This window comes from Heloderma suspectum, chromosome 5 (genome assembly GCF_057233095.1).
Source record: "Heloderma suspectum isolate Gila_16-S chromosome 5, 16-S_ref, whole genome shotgun sequence".
NCBI classification, from domain to species: Eukaryota; Metazoa; Chordata; class Lepidosauria; order Squamata; family Helodermatidae; genus Heloderma; species Heloderma suspectum.
The window spans coordinates 59,029,148-59,046,307 of record NC_139462.1 but is presented as its reverse complement, the minus strand read 5'-3'; the positions used below and the strand labels follow the sequence as shown (position 1 = coordinate 59,046,307).

At 43.0% G+C, this 17,160-nt stretch overlaps 1 protein-coding gene across 1 annotated transcript in view; it reads left to right on the top strand.

Annotated features, from left to right (window-relative positions):
• MAML3 (mastermind like transcriptional coactivator 3) overlaps positions 1-16,723 on the top strand; it is a 412,832-nt gene extending 396,109 nt beyond the window's left edge. Inside the window, exons 3-5 of the mRNA XM_084856073.1 lie at positions 3,349-3,585; positions 7,278-7,371; positions 12,602-16,723. Coding sequence (XP_084712199.1) covers positions 3,349-3,585; positions 7,278-7,371; positions 12,602-13,590 — 1,320 coding nt within the window. The 3' untranslated portion in view covers positions 13,591-16,723. The remainder of the gene's footprint in view (positions 1-3,348; positions 3,586-7,277; positions 7,372-12,601) is intronic.
• The last annotated feature ends 437 nt before the right edge of the window (positions 16,724-17,160 follow it).

Here is a 17,160-nt window from a genome sequence, read left to right as displayed (position 1 = left end):
TGCTTAGCGCGTAAGAAGATTTCACTGGTGCTCAGGGTGTTATTAGCCGCCATGGCTGACTCTCAAGTTCTCACTTGAATCTTGTAGGGCAATAGGGAGGGAAGCAGCAGAACGTGTTTTTTCCCAAAGGGCACATGCCTCCCTCCAGCCTTCCCTTACGAGGCTGCTCATAATTAAGTTCTAACCTCCTGGGGGATTTCCTGGCACATCTTTCCTGCATAACAATTGCCATTGGTTACTTACCCGGGGCACTGATCAGCAGCATTGCTAAAAGGATTCCTTCCAGTCCCCTCTCTCGTAGTCCTCTGGCCAAGCCCTTTAGAGGGGAAATATGTGGGAAGGGCACTGGGAAGCACGCACAAGAATATTCTCTTTAATTCACAATAAATTCTCCCTCCTTCTGATTGTACATTCACTTATATGGATTAAAGGGTGCGCTCTTTAAATCTCTTTGGAAGTTTAAAAACAATCCACTTTCAGCTGGTCTCCTTTAATCATCCTGATCGTAGGAACACAAAGGGGATAAAGTGTGTTAAGAAGTAACTAGCTGACATGAAAGGATTTTATTACCATCCCTTTAACACGGAAAGTATCATGATGGTCCCCCACAGGCCTCCGTGCTGAATCTCTTTTCATTAACCTCACTTCCTCTGGAGATTATGATGAGGCTATATAGGTGGATTTTATGCAAAGAACCTGAGGCCACGTGACACTGTTCTGCTGCCTTATCAACCGCTCACTCACCTGTGATCACACAAATGAAATGTGAGCCCTAATTAGTCTTTTGTGGAGGGCGGGGGGCATTGGCTGAATCCTGAACTTCTTATGTTGCAAAGAACAATTGGGCTTGGCTTGGGGGAGATTTTTGTCCCCAGTTCTCTGTGCCATTCCTCCTATAGCTCTACTTCTCATTCCTCAAATAAAAGAGAGAGAATAACCTGCAAAGGTCATTTTTAGAATTTACAGTGTCATTTTTCACAACTGTAATGTCATAAGGAATATAATCATGTCAGTTTGCTTTCTGTGCACCCAAGGCTTGGAAATCACAAATGGAGTCTTAGGTGGGCTTCCAGTTGCCAGGGCTTCTGTACCTGCAGCACAGCAACTTCATTTCCCAACCTCCTCTCTGGCTTGCCTTTTTTTGCCCCTCCTATAATTCCGGGCCATGCCTCCTTCTCCCCCCCCCCCGCCCCATTTGCTCTCTGCCTAGTATAAACTGCTTTATACGTTATTACACTTACCACAGCAATTGGCAAACACTTGGCTGGCTTCCCAAACTCTGGCAGCAGGCAACTTCCTATGCGAGTTGGGCTACCATACCATGCGTTTCTCCCTCCTGCCACAAACACCATTGATGTGGTTCAAAGGCAGTGAAACTTGCAATATAATGACCTCCCACTCATGTGGCAAATTGTTCTAAACAATACAGCAGGTGATCGAGAAACTCACCCGAGGGATGCCAATCCTTTTCGCGAGTGTAACATCTAGACAGGTGCCCAGTCTTTGACAACATCTTCTGCAGTCTGCAAAAGCCTACACACTGTGATTAGAGCAGTTAATGCAAAAGTGTTCAGAAACTTTAGCAGGCAGAAGAGGCTGCATTTCTCAGAACGTGTGACCCTTTTATTAGAGCTGCTTCACTGGCTCCCAGCCCGCGTCTAAGCTCAGTTCAAAATGCTGGTCCCTCCATCATCAAAGATTCAGTTAGGGTCTTCTGCATAGTGGCACCCAGACTTTGGAACTCTTTGCCCCAGGAGACTCAGGGGATCTCTACACCTCAAGTTTATTGTGCATTCATGGTTGCTCACTCACTGAATTGTGCGGGTCCATTACATGACGTCATTGTCCAGTCATTATTCCACTATTTCCTCCCGCTTATCCCGTGTTTTCCTCAAACGGAAAAATAGGGTATTTTTCCAGATATGCGCAAATGGAGCACCATGTCCTCCCCGTGTATTTCTCCCCTAGCATGAATGAAGTGCTGAGTGCTGTTGTTGGGGGCGTGGTCATGATGTCGAAGGTGGTGACAAAGGTCTGATGGGGTGTTCAGCCTTCCCACTCCTGCACCATTTTGGCTCCTCACCATTTTCAGCCTGTCTGTTCAAAACAGAGCAGCAGAGCGGCTGCGGGGGGGGCAGCAGAGTGGAGGGGCAGCAGAGGGGCTGAGCAGCAGGGACTGGCCAAAAGCATGGAAGAGGGATGCGGGGCCTAGGGAGATCGGTGGGGGCCTGTCCACGTGTCAGTCCCCATCCACCAGTAATGTGCAAGGGGAGGGAAAGGGGCAGGAACCGAGGAGCAAGTATCGCTGAACCTGGAGCGTGTGTAATGCCCCTTCATGGAAACATAGCCATATGGGAATTGCCATCTACAGAGAAGGAAGCACATGTAAAGGGAATCAGTTGTGATCCTGCATTTAAAACAGAAGTTTTAAATGCAGGATTTTAGGCTGGTGTAGAAATCCCCTCAGTTGGGGTTCTCCCTGATAGCAGTTATGGCATTTAGATGCCAACAGAAAACTATTTTATTCTGGTGGGCTTGAGATTCTGGCTTTTTGTTTAAAAAAATCTGGTTGTTGCTTGCTTGTTGGTTAGTTTGCTTTAATCTTGTGTTGTTTTTAAATTGTATTCTTTGTAAGCCATCATGGTGTTACATTGTATGTGATGGAAAGGTGGGATATAAATAGGTTAGATTAAAAAATACATGTCTAATCATGTGTTTTAATTGAAAGTTATATTATGGCACCATGGTTTCCATTCATTTCATATGCTGAAGCACTTCAAACTTTTCATAAAGTTCCAACCAAGTACAGTTGCCTATATGTTTCCTGATTAATACATACATACACACAAAATGACATACACTTGCACATGCTCCTTTTATATGTTATATAACTTGTATTTTTACTTTCATTAGGTATTGAACTCCCAGTTAGGCTGTTTTATTGCACATTTTCCATATGCATATCAGTTAAAAACTTAAGATTTATAATTAGTGAATTCCTTTGGTTCTTCAGTGATTTGAGTTTATTACTATGTACATTCATCTTCTTTTTGTTGCTTTTATTTTGTTAATTTATTTATTATTTATTCATTTAAAATATTTCTTGGCCGCCTTTCAGGGCAGAAGCCCTCCCAAGGTGGCTTACAACAATAAAATACATAAAAACAGTAAAAATATAAAAAATACTAAAAACATAAAAACAATAAAAGCAACAAAAAGTTAACCTTATTTTGAAATAAAATGAAATTGCATAATAAAAACGAAAGTTGCCTTGGGGGCCTATCTGGCCTGAAAGGCAACTCATGATGTGATTTATCATATGACTTTTTTGTCTGTTTCGTCATCTAGGACCAGCACACAGTGGGATTGTCTCGGTCCACAGGTCCTATGCAGTCCTCTGTGCCACCCGGGTCCAGTAATGTGGGCACAAGCCCTGGCAATGCCAGTTTCATGAGCAGCCAACCTCAAGCAGCCATTATGAAGCAGATGCTGATTGAGCAAAGGGCCCAGCTCCACATGATGGAGCAGCAGAAGCAGCAGCTTCTAAGGGAGCAACGGCAGCAGCAGCGGATCTTGGCCGAACAGGTACTGTAGCCTTTTGCTCCATCTTAAACAACACTTCCCAGCATTGGCAGAGAGACAGGAACAGGAAGGAAGCACAGCCACAGCATGCTTTTCCTACAATAATTGTGACCAGACTGTAATGCATGATGTACATAGAACCAGCTTGTAACATTTGTAATCTACGGCAGTGGTAGTCAACCTGATGCCCTTCAGATGTTTTGGAGTATAACTCCCATCATTCCTGACCATTGGCCATGCTGGTTGAGGCTGATGGGAGCTCCAGTTCCCAAAATCTGGAGGGCACCATGTTGCCTACCCGAATCTATGGTCATATTTTCAGGCTGCTGTCATTTTCATGCCTGTATCCAGCATTACCAAGTAATGGCCATGGTACTCATAGGCAGAGTGAGGCAGTTGCCTCAGGCAGCAGATTTTTGGTGTTCTGAAAAGGCACCAAATTGTTAGTTACTGATTTATTGTTGTATTTTTACTGTCAAGGAGGAGAGTAGGAGCTTGCAGGATTTTCTGCCTCAGGTGCCAAAATAACTTGGTTGGCCTTGAATACCAAGTGCCCGGACTTGCGGGAGGCTGCTATTTGCTGCTTTGCCTCAGGCAGCAAAATGTTTTGGGCTTGATGATAGTGCAATGATTTGGACATTGATCTTGGATCTAGAGCAGAGTTTGTCAAACTGAGGGAACTTGTGGTATGCAAGCCCCATTCAAATAGTCCACAGACAGGTTGCAGAACAGTTGAGAATATCTCTATTTGGTACTGCACTTGATTTATTTTTTCTGACAATGGAGACAGAGACTGCTTTGATCATGGCTGGATTATTGAGTAGACAGACAAGGCCCTGGCCTAGGACCGATGATTTTCATAATACAGTGCTGGTGCAGTCTATTAGTTTTCTCTAAACATTTACCAGTTAAATAAGCCCTTCTCAGTGGCCTGGCCTAGGGCCAGTGATTTTCATAATATGGCACTCGTTTTGACGATTATGCCAGAACAGTTACAAAAATTATAAAAATATGAGTTATGTACGTGCCTTGATTTGTAGAGCAAAATGACTTGTATTAAGTAGCCCATTGAGACTCCCCAGCAAATTTCAAGCAGTCTGTGGAAAAAGATGCTTTAGAACCACTGATCTAGATGATCTGGCTTCAAAGCCTGGGTGGGCCATTGATTTCTTGTCTATTTGGCAGCTTTGGAAGAGCCATTTTCCTCTTAGTTTGCTCTCCATTCTTTCTCCATCTTCATCACAAGGCTGTTGTGAGGATGAACAAGATAAGGATTGCAAAGCACTTTAAAGTACAATATAAATGATAATGCTAATTACTAGTGTAATTGGGACAGGAATCAATTGCTTTGGTCCTTAAGGGCAGCCTGAAGAGGAAAACAGACAGTGTGCCTGAGAGGAATCACCATTTCTCTTCCTTATTTTATGGTTACCTAGAAGATAATATTTCAGTTTTTCTATAATGGATGCTGATGTTTGAGTCATTTTTTAAACACGGAAAAAACTGCTGCTCTCAGGACAAGGAACAGGGGCTGGTTCTTATATTGTTGCTTCCTCCATGACTTCTTTGCACTGAGCTATAGTAAGTTAGGAATGGACCACATGGAATCTAATGGAAAGGAAGAACCACATCAATACTATTTCTACACTTTTCTACTTTATTTTCTGCGGAAGTGCTTGCTAAAGGGCTGACCCTACCATTGGGCAAAGTAAAGCAGCTGCCTCTGGCTGCTGAATTGGATGTCATTAAAGGACACACACAAAGTTAGTTATTTCATTTATTATTATTGTATTTTTTACTCCCAAGGAGATACGCTTATGGGATTTTCTGCATTGGGCCAAAATAACTTGACAGGCCTTGAGTACTATGCACCTTGACTTGCAGGTTGGGGATTCACTGTTCTGCCTCTGGCACTAAAACGTCTTGAGCCATCCCTGTTCTTCTTCATATGGTTTATCCATTCATTCATTGTTGGAACAGCACAGGTAGCATCCATAGAGAAACTAGGGAACAGCAGCAGCTAAGCTACTCTTGTAACATATGAACATATTAATTAAGAACAAATCCAGGTTACTGATGTAAGCAAGCTGTGGAGCTATGAGAGAAGGTGAAAAATCTCCCAAAGTCAGCAAGTGTGTTGATTTGGGGAAAACTAATTTTCCACCCCAACTTGGTATTAAGAACAAAAAAAGGGGAGGTGGAGAGCCACTATAGACAAATATTTTCATTTCACTTCTTTCTGTGGACTGTGTATTAATTTATTGGCTTGCAGTTCTGGAGGATTTTCCACAATTGACCAAAATACGCTGTGGAAACTGCAAGGCAATTTGATACATTGTTTGCATTAACTGGGCAGTGACTGGCATAACTCATTGCATAAGGAAGACTGCAGTCAGTAATAAGCCAATATATACACCATCTGAATGCAGATATGTTTTCAACTGCGTCAGGGCTTTCCCTGCCATCGCTGAAGTGTGCCACAGGTGCAATTTTAAGCATTGTAAGCCACTTTCACAAATGATTTTTCATAGCCTGATACCTTACCTATGCATAACCCCTTGCAGCAGCGATTGGCGGGTGAGCCAGAATGCTGCTTGTCCATATGTTTTGCCAACAAACAAACAAAAACACCTGGAGTTGGACCCAGATTTAGGGGTGTGCAACTGGGCTGATGGAAGCTGACTTCCCTGCCCCCTCCTCCCCATGGCAGCACCTCCAGGCCCCTGAAAATGCAAGAGATGGTTGGGGGAACCCTGTTGAATAGGGTGAGCTGGGATCCCTAAAAATAGGGTGGAGAGAACTTTCAGGAGTGGAGGTCTTCCATCCACAGAAGGCAGATCCTGCATCCAACCCCTGGTTATAGATATGCAGAAGTTGTGCCGCAGGAGAGTGCATGAACTGCAAAGAGATGAAAAATAATTAAATAAACCCATAGAGTCAGCATTGGCAGTTCTTTCACATAGTTCTGGATCTAGATTTAATGGTCCTCAGAGACAGGATCTTGAATCTAAAAGTTTTGTTTCTTGCAAGGCAAGGAAGAGGGGATGGTTTTTATGAAATGGGGTCAGTATGGTTTCCTCTTCCCTGATGGCTTCTTTTCCCAGAGCTCCAGTAAGTTAAGAATGGAAGAGCCATAGGGACAGAACCACACCAGTACACCATTTATCTTCTGCTGCTTGTTCTGCTTCACCCCACAATCCCATGCCCCTCACATGGCTCTTCCATTCCTATGTTGGAATGGCATAGGCAGCAGCCACAGAAAAACAGCAACTAGACTGCTCCTAGAACATAAGAATCAGCCCTTGGTTCACTAAGTTATATCCAGATGCAGATGCTGCCAGAGTTTGGCTCACAAGATTAGCTACAAGCACTCCCTCATTGCCTTTGTTCCTTTCCCTTCACCTGAATCTCAGAGAAATACTAAAGGTTCTTGAAGACAAGAAGGAGAGCTGCTGTGGAAAGACAGAGGATGCTTGGAGTGAGAAGAACCCTGTGTGCCAAGAGCCCTTGATCTCCACAGGGCTGCTTACTGTTCACTTTGCCTGCCACTTCCGCACAGCACTTGTCGTTCAAGAACACCTTGCTAGAGAAGGAACAATGTCAGCGCCTGCCTTGCTGCTCACTGTCATGACGATAAGTCGAGCAGACTTGCCAAGCTTCTCTTCCCAACTGCTTTCCTTTGCTTCCTTTTCCAGCATTTGCAGCAGCAGCAGTCGCATCTGCCTCGGCAGCACCTCCAGCAACAGCAGCGGAATCCCTATCCCGTGCAACAGGTCAATCAGTTCCAAGGTGAGAGCTACGTACTTTTTAGACCCAGCAGCTGCCTAGCCATCTGGGGCTAGTGACGCGTTTAAGATGCTGTTTTTGCGGTGGTCTTATTAACCATGCAGCTGTTCTGCGTAAAGAGCTATTATGAAAGGACATAATAACAGACAAGTGCAATCAAACACACGAGGGGATTCTGTGGGGTCCAAACTGTACATAAGGGATGCAGACTTTTTAAATGTGAGTCTTCCCCATTCATGCATAAAGCAGGGAGTGCAGTGCCTGCACTATGTTCATCCAGGCATTTTTCTCCCAGCCGGTCTTTTGACACCAGACTGAGAACCTGAATGAGAAAAAGGGCTGGCCAGGGAGAAGGTTAAAGGGAGAAAAGCCATGGGCATAGGGGGACAGTTCAGCGCCACCTCCTCCCTGTCTTCTGCCCTTTAAAACATTTAAAGCTGGGAAGTCTGCCACCAACAGGTTTAGTTTGGGTCCAAGATCACTGTCCCCAAAACCACACAGGTAGTGAAATGGGGGTGTTTAAGCCCTTTTCAGATGTTTCATCATCTGCTCACTGAATGCACCAAAGCGGGCAGCAGGATTGTGCTGGCCCTGTTCACCACCCCAACCTCAACGCATTCAGTGGGAAGTCCCAAAGGGACCTCTTGCACTGGTCCCATTCATTTCAACAGAAGACCTTCCTGTTGGTTCATGCCCAGTCTTATGGACTTTTTTTTTTTAAGTTGGTGGTGGGCAGGATCATATATTAAAAAGGATAATATTTAGGAGTTATACTATACAATTACAAATGGCTGCATCTGTATAATTTTAACATATTAAATTTACCCCTAATGAAGGGTCCTTGTTGCTCAGAACACAATAGAACATTTTTATTGCCTGGAATAAAGAATCTTTGCACCTTTTGTGAGTTTTCAATTTTTTAATATACTTACTTATTTCTTAAATTGGTATGGCCTTTTTCCTGATAGTTAATGCCTCATGAGAGAAATGAGGGAAATATAAATATGTGGTCTGCAAAAGGAAAAAAAATATTCTGAGGGTTAAGCAGGGATGCATCATTTGCATAATTATATTCAGTTGGGGTATTTGATTTCTATGCTCAGTGAATGATAGAAAGACACAGATATAGTTGGTTCCTACTTTTTATCAATCATATTATACTGTGCAGAAATATTATGCATTTTAAAGTGTTTTCAGATGCCTTTTTACTTTGGCAAAAGCTGTAAAGAAAGAAACTAAGAAGAAATCTCTGCTTTCTTCAGCATTATGTATTCAACATTGTATTGAACTGAAGGCACAATGAACTCTTGACATAATCAAAATTCCTGTAATTATTTTTAAATAAAAGGTGATAAATACAAGAGCATATTTGCTTTCCAGAAATCAATAATCCCTCCCACCTACATCCCTCCTCATCAGGAAGACACCTAGTTCAGTTATCTGACAAGGTGTAGAATTTAACAAGCATAGGATTTTCTGGCTTCTCATCATTGGTCCAAGGTGGAGTAAAATGTTCTTACAGTATTGATTTGTTAATACACCATCTCTGTTTTAAACGTCCAGGAAAAATAACATGTTTCTTCTTTCTATAGACAAAATCAGTAACGCTATAGAAAATCCATTCGCTTATGCCTCCTAAGCTATAAAAAATTGATTAGCCTCTCTGCATCTGACATTTCTATTTTCATGGCTTGAGTTTTGAAAGATAATGGAAATATTTAAAGATTTTATCAGATGGTTAATCATCAGACCATTGTGTGTTTTTTTCCATTCTAAATTACTAGATTTCTAACTATTGCTTGCATAAGTATGAGCCTGCCCAACCCTTTTTCCATGGCATTCAGCGCCAGGTCGGCTGCTACCTGAATCAGGCCCCATATCTATAGATAATACTATCTTTGCAACACAAGCGTCTGGAGTGGCAGCTGACAAGGTCTCTGGATCAGATACTGAAATGTGTCTTGGGCTACAATCCTAGGCACACACATTTACTGGGAAGAAGTCCCATTGAATGCAGTGGGATTTATTTCCAAGTAAATGTACATATGATTGGGTATTTAGGCCGTGATCATCAAAATGAAATAGGACTTAGCTACATGTTTACCACAGATGCTGAGCTAAAGTTGATATAATCTGTTGCTGACTTGCAGTGTCTGTACTCGAGCTGGGGAGATCAGGTGCCAACAGAAGCTGTTTGCCTGGGCCATGCTTTACTTCTTTGAAAACAGGCAAATATTCCTGCTAAAACCTTTAGCAAAGGTACATAATGTGATGAGAATGATCATCTCAGTAAACTCTATATCTGGATCTGGACCTGTTTTCATTACACTCTTCTTAGCCTGTGGCAGCCACTGTTTTCAGACAGCTTCTTCTGATTTCTGCCTGTATACCATAAAAGGGGATGGAGACTGGCTAGACCATCCTTCCCCAATCATCTGCCCCTCAGATGATTTGGATGAAAATTCCCAAAATTCCTGACCATTGGCCATGCTGACTGGGGCTGATGGGAGTTCATGTCCAAAATATCTGGAGGGCACCAGCTCAGGGGAGGCTGCACTAGACTTTTGTACAACTCTGTAGTCAGAAGGGTCATATCTCAGTGGTCGAGCACATGCTTTGCATACAAAAAATTCCAGGTTGAGGCCCTGGCATCTCCAGGCAGGACTGGGAAAGATCCCTGCCTGAAACCTGGGGAGCCACTGCCAGTCAGCCTAGGCAATACGAAGCTAGATGGACCAATTGTCTGACACTGTGTAAGTCTGTTTTTTATGTTCTGAGCTCAAAGAGTGACTTTACAGGGACATGCCAAAAGCCAATTAGGACTAATCTCTTTTCTTATCTTTGACAAGTGGGAAATGGTGGCTGTCACAGAGTGAGGGCCATGTGAACAGAGACATAGAGCTTCTCTACATGAGCTATTTATTGCACACTTGTGATTGGTCACTCACGGAAGTTAGCAGGGCCTTTACATGACAGGGGCTGTGGTGGCTTAGTGGTTAAGACGCTGAACTGCAGACTGGAAGGTCGGCAGGACAGCAGTTCGAGACCCGAGTGCTGCATGACGGAGTGAGCTCCTGTCTTCAGTCCCAGCTTCTGCCAACCTAGCAGTTCAAAAGCAAGAAATTGCAAGTAGATAAATAGGTACCGCCTCGGCGGGAAAGCTAACAGCGTTCCGTGCACCTCGGTGTTCAGTCATGCCGGCCACATGACCACAGAAGCGTCTTCGGACAGCGCTGGCTCTTCGGCTTAGAAACGGGGATGAGCACCGCACCCTAGAGTCGGACACAACTGGTTGGGGACACCTTTACCTGTACCTTTACCTTTTTTACACAACATCATCAACTTCCAGGACATCTCCTGAACTTTTCCCTGTTTATTCTGCTTTCAAAAAGATTGGAGGTAACGCGAACGGGCATTATTCTGATCTATCAGCTGTGTGAAATGCCAGCATAGGGCTATAATGACAGTGCCATCTAGTGGCTGTAAATGGAAACACATAGAAACATATAGAACTTGCTGAGGACAGGCTTTCCTTGATTCAAACCACATGTCCGCCATGTAAAGAAGGCCATTGTAATCCTGCAAAGAAATCGAAATCAGAAATCCCCAGTAAGGATGCAGGTTTTTGCTTAATGAAGAGAAGCTCATTTTTGCTCTGTGTTAACCAAATTGATCTCTATTCTCTTCTTTTACCCAAACTAGTGGGATGAGAGGTGAGCTCATTCTCCTCCAGGTTAACTGTTAATTGCCTATTTCACTGTGAGTTTTGCACAAAACCAATGCATGAGATAACAGGCAAGGAAAGCACCCCAGCAGCAAAGTAAAGGAATTATACCAACAATGGTTAGGAAACACTCTGTTTTGGCATGGGATAGCCCACTGCTACACACACACGAGGTATGTTTTTACTTTGGGACATGTTGTGAAAGTAAATGATCAAACCCTACAAACCAATGCAGTGCTAATTTTATTTTCATTATACTACAGTGGGTGTAGTTGAGGATTTACCCTAGACTCAACCCATTGGGCCAGAGTAAGTGGACTGAAGACTTCCCCCTTAATCTAAAAGTGTCACTGTTTTGTTAGATCAGCACCTGGACATAAATGCAAGAACGGTGCAATCCTATGCATCTATACTCAGAAGTCAGTCTTTCCTGTGTTCAATGGGACTTATTCCCTAGTAAGTGTGTATTGGAATTCAATGGACCTTGCTTGTAAGGGAGTGTGCTTGGGATCTCAGTTTACAATATCCCAAAATTTGAGCACACCTTTGAGATACTACCTAGAGTGACACCAAACCTAGGGCAAGTCAGAGAGTCGGTTCGCAAAATCATACAACCCGTGGTTAGCAAACCATGGGTTACTTGTGAGTATATGGGAGCAAGTGAGTGAGTGGGCTGATTTCCAGCCACTCATCTGCCGTCATTTGTGCGAACCTGATACTCTGAGTTGTTTAGGGTTAAACAACCCACAGTTTTAACTAATGATTTGTTGTCTAACCCGTTGTTGTTGTTGTTGTTGTTGTTGTTGTTGTTGTTCAGTCGTTAAGTCGTGTCCGACTCTTAGCCATTACATGCAAACCAGGTCACAGAGAGAGAGAGACAGAGAGGTCAAGTTAATATATCCTCCACCACATCAATTGAATGATAATGTCTTCATGCTTCTGAGTCACTGTGTCATACATATATGCTGCTTTTGAAGCTTCAGATTTTTGCCAGTATCAAGCTGGCTGGGCTGGTTTAGGCTGAACTTAATTTGCTTTGGAGGATCAACTGAACTTCTCTGCTGCTCTGCAGAGACATATCCCGAAATTGCTACTGATGAATATTGTGTACAGGATAAAGTATTTCCCTTTATTCTTTTGAGACACATTTTGGTTCTTATGGTAGATTAATCTAGTGTTTATATTGACAGCATTCTCTACAGAGCAAGTGTCCTACTTGGCAAACTGAATACAATTTCTTTTTAGAATAGTGCTGGAGCCTATTTGCTTCTTAACTCCATAAAGAATGTAGTTTGCATTTCAGAGCTGAGAATACAGTGCGAGCAGTGTAAGTAAATGTAACAAATCTGAGGATGTATACAAAAATGACTGGATTGTTTTTTACAGGGCAGATACCATCAAATAAATGAAATTTTTCTAAAGTCTTCCTGCAAATGTGTGTATTATTTCTGCAGACTGCTGTGTTGTGTTGAAGTTCATTCTTTCATATTTTTCCTTCTCCTGCTTTAGGTTCTCCACAGGATATGGCAGCAGTAAGAAACCAGGCAGCTCTTCAGAACATGAGGACTTCCCGAATGATGTCCCAGAACACCAGCATGATGACTATGGGGGCCTCCCAGAACACGGGGGCAATGTCTGCTGCAGCTGGCCAGTCGGAGATGGGGATGGCTCCCTACAGCAGCCCAGCAACTAGCCAGCCGGGAATGTACAATATGAACACAGGAATGAGCCAAATGTTGCAGCACCCAAACCAAAGTAGCATGAGTCTGACACATAACCCAAGTCAGGGGCCGAGGCAGCCCACCTCGACGCAAGGGGCTGGCATGGTCAGCAGCTTTGGTCCAAACATGTTGGTTAACTCTGCCATTTCGCAACAACACCAGCAGATGAAAGGACCTGTGGGCCAGGTTTTGCCCAGACCACAAGCTCCCAGACTTCAAAACATGATGGGGCCTGTCCCACAAGGAGCACAGAACTGGCAGGCACGAGGACTACAAGGTATCCCTGGAAGGACTAGCAGTGAAATTGGACCTTTCAATAATGGTGCTGCTTACCCAATGCAATCTGGTCAGCCGAGGCTGCCTAAGCAACATTTTCCACAAGGCATTAGTCAATCTGTCATGGACACAAGTGGAACAGTACGGACCCTCAACCCAGCAATAGGAAGACAAATGTTGCAACCACTCCCTGGACAAGGAACCAACAACCAAGCCAGACCAATGGTTATGCCTACGATAAATCAGGCGGTTCCCACTCTGACTGGTTTTAACCAGTCCCCTGCACAACAGATTCCAGGGGGTAACTTCACTCAGAGCAACCAAGGCCAGATCTATGAGAGGAATCCCAACCAGGACATATCTTACAGTTATAGTAATGAAGGAGCTGGAGGCTCCTTTGCAAATATAACAGAGGGCACAGACCTCGTAGACTCCATCATCAAAGGTGGGCCAGGAGACGAATGGATGCAAGAACTTGATGAGTTGTTTGGAAATCCATAGCACATGGGGGGTGTACAGTTCCAAACCTTTGTGGGGTAGAAAAAGGAAAGCAAGATGTTGTCCATCCTTGTTTCTTTGTTTTCTTTTTAAAGCTGTGCAAAGCAAGCTGGTCTGTGGCTGATTGTGGAAGGCATAGATGGAATTTGAAGCATTGACAAGAAGGCCTTGCCAACGTCCCCATGGCAGTTTCCATGCCGTAGCACACCTGCTGCAGGTGGGAATGAAAAAAAGAGAGGGAGGCTCCCAAAATCACTCACTTCTGCTCATGATCCATGGGAAGGGCTAAGCAGTCTCTGTGTGGCAAAGCATTGGCTGTCCCATAACAGCACACTTCCCCATGCAGTTCTACTGGCACTGTTGTAGCTTTCAAGACACAGAAAAGGCAGCTGCTAACTGAGACAAAGGAGGGGAGTGGCTAGGTGACTGTAGAAGCCGCACGCGCACACACGCAGGTCAGAATAGGTGCTAAACTCTGGGCTGAAGCAAAGTCTCTCCATACACTTATGTGTCTTAATTCGATAGGGAGTCAAGCTGAGGCTACTGGAATATGGTGATGACTGGACATGCCCACAGCTGAATGGGTTCTTCAGTGTGCTATCAAGTCTCCTTTAGGTTCAAAGGAAGTCCCTACCTGGGTAGTATGCCTTTCCTCTGTTGTCTATCTCTTCTATAACCAAGTGATTCTTGATTCACTTTGTCTTTAAAGATGAAGAAATATACAGAGCTCTAGGACAGACTAAGGCTGTGTGAAACTTGTATCGCCCACTGAGGTGGCTCCCACCAAAGACAGGGACGTGAAATAAAACAGGCATTAAAAAGGGGAGATATATGTTGTAAGAACTTGAAAGCATTGAAGTCTAGCTTGTTCTTTTCCTGGAAATGCAAGATGAATGGGTGTTACATGTGTGGGGTTGAGTTACGCAGGCTGGTGACTTGATGTTCAAAGCAGTCTCTGCTCTGACTGAAATAGATGTCCTGGGGAATCAAGGAGGAAATAGGCTAAAGGTCACACAGAGAGGGGGCCACTAACTGTACTGGCTGTCACATATATAAATTATTGGACACCAATGTCAACTCATCTCTTGACAAGTTGAAAGCAAGTTTATGCTTAACAATCTCCAAAACATTCTCTTTTTTCACCCTTCCTACTTTACCAAGCGCTTTAAAATGCCTAAGTTAGTCAGTGAGAAGCAATATAAGAAAGGAGAGATCTTCCATGGAGGTAACTTCTGACAGTAGTAGTTGTACCTAAGCGTTTGAACATCCCAAAGGTCATTTTCAAACAGAATGGTGTAGCTAGAATTGAATTGCAATTCTGTGCTTAGGCCCATAAGGGTTAAGAGTGGAGTCATTGATGTCACTGGGAACTGAATGTGAGACCATTTGCCAAAGTGTTGAATGCAGACTTGGTATTAAAAGGACCCACTTCCACGGCACACTCAACCTGATTATATGTTACATGCAAATGTAGGACCAAACTCCAGTGGTACATTTCCGCACTAAGTAAATTCACTTCTAGAGGGAGCATTTTTAAGTGGGGGGAGGAGGTATTTTACCCTTTCCACAACCACTACTTTTCTGCTCAGTAGCACCCTCATGTTGTTCTCGCCCAACACATCCCAGGATAGGGTTTTAAATGCAAAAGCACATTTGGAACTCCATATAATGAAAGCAGCTTGGAGGGGGTAATTTTAAAGTAAAAAAAGAAGCAGGCAGCAAAAATTTTATCCCCCCCATCCCCCACACTTCACTTAAAATCACCTTCTCCAGAAGCACCTTTTCCTGGAAAATGGGTGGAGGAACCAGGATTCAGTTACACATGTTCATATGTAATGCGTGTAGCTAGGCCTTCAAATGTTTTATCTGGGCTGCAGCACAAAGGTTTAACTAGCATGGTTTTAAAATTCCCACATATAGCCTGACACATATCCCAATGAAATCAGTGGGAGACATTTTGTTGACTTCTACGTGGTGAGATGGAGAACCGATTCATGAAACTTCCTGCTTGCGCTGAAATGCGGATTGACTAATGTGCTTGGCATGTGTTGAAGCAGTTGTTTGCTAATGGAGAAATACTCTGCCATGCATTTAGTGCACTGTGTGCCAAAGTCAAGCCGCTTTTTAGCACCAGTGGAGATCTGTGTCCTGAGGATCCAAAGAAGATATTAGTCCACAAATATTCTAAGCATAATAAGTTATCATTATAGTAGATTGTGATGAAGACTGGAGAACAAAGAAATAGGGTTTGTGTGTGTTACAGGAGTCAGCTGAAGATGGGAGAGGCATGACCACTTCCTTGGGCAGACAGTAACACTCTTTCCTGGAAAGAAAGAGTCTTTCACTCTTTCAATAGAAAGACTTACAGTGCAATCCTGTCTCTGCTTACTCAGAAGTAAATCCCACTCTATTCAATGGAACTTTCTCCCAGGTAAGTGTGCATAGGATTGCAGCATTAAGATATTAGGGCTTGAACTGCACAAAAATCTAATGAGAAAGGCATTCACCTTTATAAAAAAATAGTACAGGTATTAGTGTTTGGTTTGGCAATGAGGCCTCAAAAGCCCATTATATTTGTAAAGCTTCCTCCAAATATTTTAACCTGGGACCAAGTAATTAAAAATAGATAAAATGTAATATTGAGGGGTGTGTGTGTGTGTTTTTTTACTATGGTGCTGATGTATATGAAATGTTTAACAAAAGAATTATTTGTAAATATGTTTTTACAATCTTACAGATATCACTGGGTCTAATCTGTAATATATATATATATATAAATAAATAAATATAATTATATAAATATAAATATATATATATATAATGTTTGTTTAAAATAGAGTATTTTTATTTCATTCTTTAACTCATCCTCACTGCAGTGGTATTGCACTTCAGATGTCTAATTACTAATTTGTACTGTTTCCTTGCCAGCAACTTGCTCCATTTTATTCAGATTTTTCTAGTTTATTGTTTTTTACTTTGTACATTGAACATTGCTTATTTCCTTTTGAGAACTGTACAGAACTCTGGAAAAAATGTAGAAAGGAACTAGTAACATCCCAATTTTAAAGAAAATAAAAATAAAAGATTGTTATCTGAGTCAGTTCAGGTCTGATTTTTCAGATTCTCTCTCTTATCACACCTTACCTTCAGTGTGGTACAAACTGCTGTTTAGGTGACTGTGTTGTACTTTGAGAAAAAGCAGGGTTAGGGTACTTATGTAAAAAGCTACCATCAATACGAAGTCAGATCACTGGTCCATTTTCCCTGCTTCGTCTGAGCTTACTAGCAGTGGCTCTCCAGAGTTTCAGACAGGGGTCTTCTTGAGCCCTACCTGGAGGAACCAAAGATTGAAACTGGGACAGTTTGCATGCAGAGCATGTGCTCTACCTACCACTAAACTATGGCCCTCTCTAAGTGCACAGTAAGGCCCAATTCAAATGAAAAGGAAAGGTACAGGGTACGGTCCTCTTCAGGGGCTGTGCCACCTCAGAATCCATTGCCATTTGAAAGCACCCCCAGATCAAAATCTTCCGTTCTAAAGGGATAGATGAGACTGAAAGCTTCCAAGCATGG